Source organism: Pteropus vampyrus, unplaced genomic scaffold (genome assembly GCF_000151845.1).
Source record: "Pteropus vampyrus isolate Shadow unplaced genomic scaffold, Pvam_2.0 Scaffold156, whole genome shotgun sequence".
Lineage (NCBI taxonomy): Eukaryota > Metazoa > Chordata > Mammalia > Chiroptera > Pteropodidae > Pteropus > Pteropus vampyrus.
The window spans coordinates 1547633-1558764 of NW_011888937.1; the positions used below are offsets into that span (position 1 = coordinate 1547633).

At 43.2% G+C, this 11132-nt stretch overlaps 1 protein-coding gene across 1 annotated transcript; it reads right to left on the minus strand.

Moving 5' to 3' along the window:
• Nucleotides 1-10250: 10250 nt before the first annotated feature.
• On the minus strand, nt 10251-10941 carry TMSB10 (thymosin beta 10). The gene is made up of 2 exons (XM_011369853.2): nt 10801-10941; nt 10251-10535 (listed from the first exon to the last, which is right to left on the minus strand). The coding sequence occupies exons 1-2, from the start codon at nt 10898-10900 to the stop codon at nt 10501-10503; spliced, it is 135 nt and encodes a 44-aa protein (XP_011368155.1). The 5' UTR covers nt 10901-10941; the 3' UTR covers nt 10251-10500.
• Nucleotides 10942-11132: the final 191 nt, after the last annotated feature.

Below are 11132 nucleotides of genomic sequence, written 5' to 3' on the forward strand. Positions count from 1 at the left end.
CCAGATTTTTTTATATTCTATTAAGAAAGAATTCATGTATTATTAGTTTACCAAGAACTTTAAAAAATCACATAAAGCTGTTGAAATTCATAAAAAACAAACTTTGGGCTCATATCAAGATGATATATATATTACATATATATTTTTTCCTTTTACCAATTAACATGCTGAATTATGACAGTAAATTTCCTGATATTGAAATATCCTTGAATTCTTATAATAAGCTTTAATTAGCAGCATTGTAATTGTAGTATTTTAATACACTTCCTGATTAAATTTGCTAGTATTTTATTTAGAATTTTGCAATAATATTCACAGTAGATTTTATTTTCAAGATCATCTTGGCTTTGTAAAATGTATTGGTAGGCATATGTCCTTTTCTAGCTACTGAGGTATTGAAGTTATTCCTTTCTTGCAGCTTTGAAAGGAATCATCTGTGAGACCATCTGGGCCTGGCACTCTTCTAAGTGGTAACTGTGCGAGTGTGCATGTGTATGCATGTAATGTTATTCAGTACATAAAAGTTTATGGATGTTTTTAAAACAGTGGACTGCCAATATTAAACAACACTCTTTAGTTGTTTATGGTTCTCTGGCTTGAATATTACTTGGTTTGATATTAACACTCTAATCTTACCTTTCCGAAACTGTTGAAAAACTTTTCCTGAAAAAAATATAATTGAAAATGTTTTTGACCCAATCTAAGAGTCTTTTACAAGGATTTAAAAAACTAATTTATATTTATGGTAAAAAAATAATCTCTCGTTTCATTTGTCTTCTTGAATTATTCTTCCTTTAAAAAAATGCTTCCTTGTTTAGTCCTTTGTTGATCATCTTTTCTTAAACAAATTGTGTTTTCTTTGTTTTTGTATTATGTGGTATTGGACTCAGCTGCATACAACAGAAAACCCTCTAAAACCCAGTGACTTAAACAACATAGAGGCTTTCTCCTTTCTCCCATTAAGAAGTCTGGAATTAGGAAACTCAGGCCTGGTATAGCAGCTCTGAGGTCCCAGGCTCAGAACTGGGGCTCCCCGCAGCTTTTGCTCCACTATCCCCATGTAGTTTCTATGCTGGTCCTGGATGGGAGCTGGACTTCTGCATTCTGTGTTCCCTGATGTTGGCCAGGTCTGGTATGGCATGGACAGGTGCCTGGACCTAGGTGCCTGTTGGAATCTAAGTGCCTGTGAGGATAAAATGGAAAATCAACCTCAAACACTGTGATGGTTAATTTCATGTGTCTACTTGGCTAGATTATATAGTGTCCAGTTATTTGGTCAAACATTCTAGATGTTGCTGTGGAGGTATTTTTAGATGTGATTAATATCTACAGTCAGTTGACTTGAAGTAAAGATTACCCTTTACAATATGGGTGGGCCTTGTCTAATCTGTTGAAAACCCCAAGAGCAAAAATTGAAGTTTCTTGGAGAAGAAGAAATTTTGCCTGAAGCCTATGACATGGAGGAACTGCCTGAATTTCCAGCCTGCTGACCTTTCTATAGACTTTGGACTCACAACCCCTCAACAATCATGTGAGTCACTTCCTTAAAATCTCTTTCTATGCGCACGCATACACACACACACACACACACACACACACACATTTTGTCTTTCTGTTTGTCTGTCTTTAATTTCAGCCCAGGTTTTTGGCAGAGACACTGGGAATGGGGCTGTGATGACTAAGAAGTTAGGTCTTCTTCAACAGTTCAAGTGTGTGGGACTACCCCAGGGTCAGACTCAGAGGAGCCCATGTAGTCTCCAGGGGCTAAGAGGTTAATAAGGGACCTTTATGCACCAGTTTAGCACATGACTGTGGTGGACATTGCAGTCTACCACATTGGCAGGTTAGCACATTGATGGGTTTGGGTGCTTAATATCCATTTACCCTGTTCTTAATAATAGTTTTTGATTCTCATTCAGAAATCTACTCCTCCACTCAGCATCCCCATGATTCTAGAGAGGCCGACCCACCTCTTAACTCTAGGGGTAGCATATGGTCTAGGTTTACACCAAGCTCTGTCTTTCCTCACCTTGGCCAGAGTGACTGGGTAAGGGATGGGCACCTGACCTAATTCAGGCCAGTAAAAGGCGCGGAGTTTTTGTTTGAACTGGATGAAGAGAAGTTCTCTTTTCTGCTGTTCTTACATCTAAGAGGGATGTATTCTTTGAGGTGCAACAGCTACATTGTCACTGCGATGGGGGAGGGTCAGCCTGAGAATGAAGAAGCAGAGTCGAGAGACTGGCAGAAAGAAACCAGGTTCCTGTGACATCATTTGACTATCTCCATCAGCCTCATCTAAAGCAAAACCTACTCTCTGGATTTCTCATTTACATGAGTAAATAAATGTTTTTTTTGCTTAAGCCAGATTGGGTAGCATTTTTCTTTTTTTTTTAAATAAAAAACCAAAGAATCCTCGTGATACAATTATGCACTCTACTGATGATTTTCTAGGAATAAGCCAGATCAAATCACCTGGCATCCAAGTAGCAGCAAACAAAATAAGGGACAGCGTGGCAGGAGATAACATTTGAACAAAAAAAGTGACTCAGAGAATAGGTTCTTTTTAGCCATAGATGCCTCAGATATAAGGTCTGGGGTTACACTGGCACAGGAGTGAGTTTTTCTCAGTAAAATCACCTTCTTAGAGAACAGGATTTCTTCACAATGTAGAAAAAAGTCTTAGTTATGGTTTGGATGCTTGAAATCTTAAATAGCATTCATAGGGCCAACAGTTTTTATCTTCTAACTAATAGCCAAGTCTTTCTGTCCTTGTTGACTTCTGTGAAATACATAAATTTAACATTACAGAGATGAACATACATGCCACAGAAATTCAGATTAAATGCCAAAAAATAAAAATAAAAAAAAGGGCAGGGCTGAGCCAACAGGACCATCTCTCAGTATTAAAGGCTCAGTCTTCTGAATTTCCCTGGGGAGGTAAAAGATAAGATTAGTGCCCTTTTAGTTTTAAATCAGAATATAGAATTCCACATTTTGTCATTTATCTAGGTTACCAGTCCATCTTACCTGTGAGAGAATGAGGTCCAGGAAAATCTATTTTGTTTATCCTGAGCAACTACCTGGCCTAGGATCTAGCAGTTGCTTAATAAGTTGTGGCTGAATAAATGGAGAAAGCAGTGGATTGATTGATAACTATAGCTTCTCCACTTTGGCCGACCCTAACTAGCTTGTTGATTCTGGTCAGCCCAGCTACTTTTCTTCCACCATGTGCTTTCCACCCAGACACCTACTAGTGTTAGCTCCAGGGTTTTGCCTGATGCAGGCTCTATTAAACTGTGATGTCTTTCAAGTTCATCCTACTCTTCCCAGGAGTCAGCGCCAGAGACATCCACTTTATCATAGCCTTGTTTTATTGTCTCTCTGTACAATATGTTGGCCATAAAATTAATTTATAATACTTATTTGGGGATTGTAAAATCTTTCTCCACAGCACTATTGTCTCCCAGTGTACTCTCTGGGAAATGCCCTGTTTATATGATGCTTTGGTCTTCCCTTTGGGAACTCGAAGCATAGAAATAAGTCACAAAGACAAGAAAAGTTTCTGTCAGATTATACCTGTTGTAATCGCCCCCACAATTTGAAGTCTTACTAATTCTCCCTCTGCAAAGTCTTTTGTTTCTGCCCTGATTTCCTATCCCCACAGCCAGTGGTGTGCTAGAGCCAACTGGCACCAGCTTGCAAAGAACCAATTGTTAAATTTTCAGAAGTCACGTAAGCTGCCTTGTTAAACTCTAAGGCAGCTTAAAATTGGCAATATTTACACCATGGAAATTGGCTCCTACCCATTTCTACCCTGAACTGAGCTGATTGTTAAACATTTCCCTAATTTAAGTCCTCATTACTCTCGCCTTGGCTATTACAATGGCCTACTAACCAGTATCTCTGCACTCAGATTCTTCCCATTCCAGATGATCATAGTAGAAAACTTTTGACTACAAGTAACAGAAAACCCAACTACAGATTTTTTTAAATATAAGAAAACGTATTATTTCACATAATGAAAATGTTCAAAGACAAGGCACTTTCAGGAAAACTCAGCAGCTCAAGAGCTCATCAAATACTTAGATTCTTTTCATTTTTCAACTTCACCACTCTCAGCATGCTGGTGTTTCTCTTCATGGCGTCAGGATGACTGTTATGGTTCAAGCATCACATCCTCACAAAATAATACTCTTTTTGTAACTTTTCCTTATGCCTTTTGTGTAACTTTTCCTTATGTCTTTCATATAGAGCGGATACAATCTTCCCAGAAATCCCCAAGCAGGCTTCCTCTTGGAAAGAATGGCAAGCCATACCTATTCTTAAGTCGTTCGCTGCGAGGGTAATGGAATTACCATGACTGAATCAGACCTCTGGTTCCCAGCTTTTCAGAACCAAAGTCTCCTTTTGCATCAAGTAGTTTATTTCCCGAACTGGAAATCAAAGATAATGTAACCTACTCACACAATACTTTAAACACACAAATCAATACAAGCCCTAATTGGATTATAAAGGTAAAACAAAGAAAGATAATTTCCAAAAAAATTATTTGTGTATAGATTTCCACATATATAGTAAATTATAACTCCCCATTATTACCTGCCCTCCCTATAAGAGAATTATATATCCCAGCCTGATAGCATTGACTTGCAGTGCCTCACCCAATTGATGCCAGTCTTTCTTTATGATTTGCTTTGGTCAATGTAATGTCAACGGAAGTGCCACATCTGGGAGGAGCTTGAAAAGCTCTGCCACTCCTCCTTTCTGCTAGATAGGACTGCTTCTTTAGCCTGGCTCTCAGAATGAAAATGACACATGGAACAGAAACAGAGCTTCCACTCATGTATAATATGAACAGAAATATATATTTTTGTAGTTGTAAACCATTGAAAATTTTAGAGCTTTCTGTTACTGCAACATAACCTATTAAAAGCTGACTAATACAATATGGTACAACAATATTCTGCACATAAAGAAGCCATCTGTACTTTATGTATATTTGCACTTATACATAGCATTATTATGAATCTAGTAGGTTCAGATAAACACGAATACAATTGAATTGCATCAACAATTAAAAAACCAAGAGAGATATTGTTATCAGTGGGATAATTTTCTGCAGTGGTGATCAACTCAGGTAAAAAAAAAAAAAAAGGCATCCCTCAATTTACATGGTAAATTTCTGTGGCATGTATGTTGCTCCTCCTTCTGTTAAGAAAGCCTCGCTTGATTCCCACTCCTCCAGCTGTTTATTCAAATGCTTCTTCCATGAAGCAGCCTCCTGTACAGAATGAACTGCTTCTTCGTATACCTTCCCATGGTGCTTTGCTCATATCTCTTTAGCATTTACTTCATTCTGCCGTTTGTATAGTTAGTTGGCTCATGTCTTTAGCTTCTACAGGCCTAGTGCAATGACACGCATTCAGTAGGCAGTCAAAAAATGCATGCTGAATTAAACTGAACAAGAATATAGCTTCCAAATTTCACAGAAATCAGTAATCCAATACGTAAAGTCTTTTACCTGGTTGAGACTCACAGTTGCCATCTGGGCAATATACAACTTTCCATCAATAGATTCAATTGTGAATTAACTGTATTTCCTCTCATTGTAATAGGTACTTTAGGGAGGTGCAGATAAGAACTGAGAGGAAAGAGAATGTCTTTGGCTGGGAAATTCAGAAGGGCTACTTGAAGAAGATGATGATTGGTAGGGCCTTGTAGAATGGCTAATATTTAATTAGAAAAGATATGGTGTGTCTCTTAAAGTGAAGAAAACATTCAAAGGCAGGGAAGGAGGTAGGAAAGAGCCAAAGAATTTTCATGGTTTCCCATTGCCCTTTGGAACTCGATATGAGCTCTGCTTATACAATTTTAGGCTCTTTCCTCTCTGAGTTAAAAGTATGCAGCCCTAAAATCTGGGAATCTTTAGTTCTTCAGAGGATTAAAATAAATCTCTCTATTGATGAGTGAAAAACCTCTCTGTTGACACAGTGACATGCATGTGAGTGCTCACACCCATGTAACTACTGCTCTGATCAAGGTATACAACATTTCTATCACCACAGAAGGTTTTGTTTATGTTTCATGTAAATGGAATCAAACGATTATAGATATCAGTTCTTGGTTTCTTTTTATTGTTGAGTAACTTCATTAAGTAACTGTCTGAATAACTCAGTTTTTCCTATCCATTCTGTTGATGGACATTTGTTGTTTTTCTCTCTAATACATAAAGCTGCCAGGAATGCTCTTGAACACACCCTTTGGTGGACACATTCACTCATTTCTCTGGGATATATAAGTGGCCTGATGTTGTTGGGTCATTGCGCTGCTTGTGTTCAGCTTTAGTAGGTGTATACTGTCAAGCTGGACTTGGGATTGGTGTCTGAAGTGGGGGAGGGGGTAGTCTTTTGGGACTGAGCCCTTAACTGGTGGGATCTATTATTGCTAACTCCAGGTAGATAGTGTCAGAGTGGAACCAAATTGTGGGACACTCAGTTGGTGTCTGGAAAATCGGAGAATTGCTTGGTATGGAAAAGCTACCCATTTGGTGACCTGAAGTAGAATATTCTGTGAGTAAAATGATGTAATAAAGGAGAAAAAGAAGAGCTTTTCCTGCGCTTGTGGTGTGAGGAGTGTAGTAAGGGTAGAGAGGAGAAACACAGGCATGTTGTTCTTATTAAGGGGAAATGACAGAGAAGGTAGGGAAAGGCTGGGAACTGAAGCACCTGATACTGTCTGAGGAGAGGAGTTTGCCTGAGGGTGGGGGAAGGGTGGGAGAGTAATCTGGGGGATTGGGAAGTGCTGGGAAGAGAGGGTGGGTCATCCTTCTACTCTTGAGCAGGTGTTCCCTGAGGAGTCCTCTGACTGTTTTCCGAGGAGGTATGTACTAGGCACTCAGCAAATTCTTACTCAATAGGAGGTGGTGAGCAGGTAGGGGGCCCTTTGGCAGTCCTGAGCCCCTGGTCCACCTTGAGACAGACAGTGAAAAGTCCCAAATCCTGACCCCTATCCATAACACAGAGGCCTAATTGTTAAAACTTGCCTTAGGAATGAAGTAAGAAAACAAAAGTTCAGATGTATTTGAAAAGAAACATTACAATTTTATTTTAGCTTCAGAGCAAGCTCAGTCATTTTGTGATTGGACTAATAATTGGTTCCTGGATTCTTAGGTAAGCGGAAAAGGGCATAAATCAGTAATTCAATATAACTCTTTCAAGGATGTCAGTATTCCCAGGTGGCAAGAAATAGAAATGGTGTGGTAAGGGTGGGGAGGAGGGAGGAAAAGAGTGGGCCTGGGGTGTTTCAATGCTCTCTGACTCTCCAACTCAGGGTTTTGGTGCTGTTGCCACGGTGATTTCCATGCGATCCCCTGGGATCAATCATAGGTGGGGCCTACGAAGGCGGCCATTTTGGCCAATGCTTGGCCTTCTGGGCCTGTCTTCTGGGGGTTTTAACGTTGGGCCACAAGATTTCTAGAAGTGTGCACCAATGCGAAGCTCCAGAGCTGAGATGAGTCAGGGAAGGCCAGCCTTACCTTGTAAACCAATGTGGTGTAATATTTCTGAAATGATAACACACCGCACTGGTCTATTCAAATCTCCTTTCCTCACCTTGTCCTGGACCCATCTAATCAGCTCATTGTCTTAGGGTGGAAAAGTGAAAGTGCCCTTAAGTCTCTTCCTGACTTGTGTCTTCTTAAATTCTTAAGAGCAAGGCTCTCATCAGCACCCAAAACCTCAGAACAGAGATTTCCTGGGGAGGGGATCAGAAAGCCATGCGAATCTTCTAAGGTTAGGGGTGTCCCAAGAGATGGGGCTCTGGAGCTGCTCTCTGGGGTGACCCCACTGGGGCTGAGGAGTCTGTGGGGTCTGAGGGAAGAGTGTCTGGGATTTGCAGCCCAGATCGAGCCGTGGAGAGGAGGTTGGGTCCAGAAAAGGCCCGGGTGTGGTATGCACAAGCAGCATACTGCGGAACCACGATAAGCCCCTATGATGTGCCTTGGGGTCGAGGTGGGGAGCAGGAAGGAGGACCTCTCCCCAAACTACCTTGCAACAGTTTCAAGGACTTCAAGAGCTACTGCCTCCATCTCCTGTCCTCTCACATCTCATCTATCTCCCTATACCTCGCTAACTCCATCCAGCTTTTTGTCCTTTCTCAGAAGCTTCTGGCACATTCTTACCTCAATGCCTGCACCTCTCACCACATCCCTCCTAGTATCCATTGTTCTCTTCCTTAGGTTTTTGCCCAAAGCTGGCTCCCAGGTCCTTCTTGACCATCCTACTGGAAATTGCAGTAGCACTCCCAATCCCTCCTCCACCCAGCACACTTAGCCTGTAATTGAGTGAAAGCACGAATTACTCATGACAGCCAAAGAGTGACAGGAGTTGGGGTAAGTAAAACGACTTTATTTGGAAAGCCAGCAAGCCGAGAGTGTTCTAATGAACCACCTTATGAAAGTACAGAATTCAGGCTTCTTTTGTCAGGGGAAGGGGTAAACGGGAGGGGTTTGAGGTCAGGTAATTGGTGACTATAGACATCTGGATGCCAGCAAGGGTCCAAGGGGGTATGGTGGAACTTCGCTTTTGTTGCTGTGGTCCCAGTCACAAGGTTCTCACAAATCTTTTGATAAACAATCATTATTGTTGTATGTACCTTCCTTGTCTTTCAGGGGAGGTAATTTTTAGCTAAGAGGTTGTTTCAGTAATTCTTAGGCTACAGCTTAGTTTCCTGCAGATATCTATGTGCAGGACTAAGCAGAAGTTGCTTAGTTATGGGAACTGGGCAGGCCCAAGAAAGATGGAGTCAGAATGACTGATTCTCACCAGCAAACATACTATTACTGTTTAAAGGCAGTAGTGATTTCTTCTGTTTCCTTTTCTTTAACCTCCCAATGATAGAGCCCAACAGGATCAATTATAAATATGCTTGAGGTAGTGAACTCTCAAAAAACACTTGACACAACAGATGTTCCAAACATTAGGCTATAGGAGTGTCAAAAGCACACCGTTGGCTCCAAGTTCAGGCTCCACTACTCACTAGCTGTATGACTTTAGCAAATCCTGTCTCTTTGAACCTGTTTTCCCAGCTGTAAAATGGGTTAACAGCCATACTGCCTTAATAGTTTCTGAGAATTAAAGCTTCTAGCATAGTGCATGGCCCATAGCAGACATCCATCCAGTGAAGGTTAGTGGCTCACTCAAAGCAGTCCCCTAATGTTCCCTTCCTTATTTTTTCCTCCCCAGGCCCACCACTTACCCCACACAGCACAGGTCTGTCAAGTCACTCCTTTATGCAAAACAGGCAATGGCTCCCTCAGCAGATATGTCCCCAGGCTCGGGTCTGCTGCTGGGCTCACCCACTTGCTTTTCAGTCCCTGTGGACAGGGACTGCATCTCATTTGAAATTTCTTTCACCCAGTGTCCAGCCCTTATGGTCAGATGAAAATGTGACAAAATCATTTGTGATCTTCCTTTAAAAAAGAAAACCCCACCCCTGTAATCACAGGCCAGTTTCTTCAGCTCCAGTATGCCCTGCCTCCCCAGAAATTCCCCTTCCCCTCCACTAGGCCCCCCTTGGACAATATCCCTTTGCTGTGGGTCCAGAGGGTGTGACCCCAGTGGAGTTCTGCTGCCAGGTCCTGCCCTCCCTCCAGTCACACCCTTCCTGATCACAGCACACAGAACACAGCACAGGCGGCCCCACACTTCCTCTAATGGCTACCGCTTTTGTGTAAGGTTGAACTGGGGTTAAAAGGTTGTTCTGGTGTTGGGTTACTCTAGTTCTGATGTTCTTGCTCTTACCCCTGGATCCCACCTTTTTGTTCTAATGCCTCCTCTTTAAGTTCCAAGAGAAAGCTTCCTGGAGACTTTGTGACCTCGCCCATTTCCAAACATTCTAGATTTAGTTTCTCTTCTGACTTTACTCTCCTAGTGTGAATTTGAGCTTTGAGGAAGACAGAGGGAAACAGTGGAACTGTAAAGCTTATCAAAAATAAACTGTTCTTCTGAGAGCATTTTTCAAAACGGTTTCCAGGAATGACAAAGTAGAGTTAAATTTTACATGGACTGCATTAGAAGAGCTAAACAGTACTCAAGAAATCTTGAGAAGCCAGTAAGTAAAATGGTCCTGCCAAGCCAGCCCATGGGCGACTTCCTCCCCTCCCCTGCAGCAGGAACTCAATTCCAGCTCCTGGGGCTTTGCTGCAGCGGCATTGCCCACGCACACCCAACTAAGACTCAGATCACGCCAGCCATGCCACGAGGTGTTTTATTTTCATTAATCATACAAATAATTTTCTACAATATCCCAGGGCAAACCAGATAATTTGGCAGTTCGATTGGGAGGGTCCCCTCGGAGACCCAAAGGCCGATGGCATGGGCATGGAGTGCCTGGGGTTCACAGTGCAGCTTGTCGCTCGTGTGTCCATCTTGTAGGCGGCTCTTCCTCCACATCACGACTGGGGTCTCTAAAATGACGGGGTGTGGGGAATCCTCCAGGTTCTTAGGAAATTTCACTCTGCTTCTCTTGCTCAATGGCTGTGGAGAGCAGGAAGCGGACATTGAGGGGGGCGGTGAGACCAACTTGCAACCCCCCAAACCTATGCGCTTACAGACCTGGCGTGGGAGAGGACCCAAGAGGTCTAGGGATTAAGAAAGGGGCTTAGGACTGCGCAGATAAGCGCTTAGTATAACAAGAAAGGGGCCCGGGGCCGCCCACACAGGAGGCATCCACGGGGAGGGGGGAAGGGCGAGGTGGGGGCTGGGCTGCGGCCCGCGGACTCGGAGGCGGGGAAGCACTCACTCTCTTTGGTCGGCAGGGTGTTCTTCTCCTGCGTCTCCGTCTTCTTCAGCTTGGCCTTATCAAAGCTGGCGATTTCCCCCATGTCCGGCTTGTCTGCCATTTTCTTAAAACAATACTAATGGGCAAAACCAGGCGGTTGGCCGGGGCCGAGCGCCCGCGCCCCCTCGGCACTCCCCGCCCCCGCCTCCCGACGTGGCGCTCCCCCCGGGCGTTCCCGGCAGCCCGGAGGCCGAGGATTCGGGCGCGTCCCGCACCCTCTCCACAGCCCCAGGGCGTGGCCGGCCCGGCGTCCCGTCGGGGAAGGGCGCCTGGGCAGCGGCGCGCCGGCCGGG

Excerpts from the sequence above, each read along its gene's own strand:
- TMSB10 (XM_011369853.2), bottom strand. The coding sequence starts at position 10,900 with ATGGCAGACAAGCCGGACATGGGGGAAATCGCCAGCTTTGATAAGGCC. Across the intron at positions 10,536-10,800 it reads CACCCTGCCGACCAAAGAGA|CCATTGAGCAAGAGAAGCAG; the intron begins GTGAGTGCTTCC and ends TGCTCTCCACAG.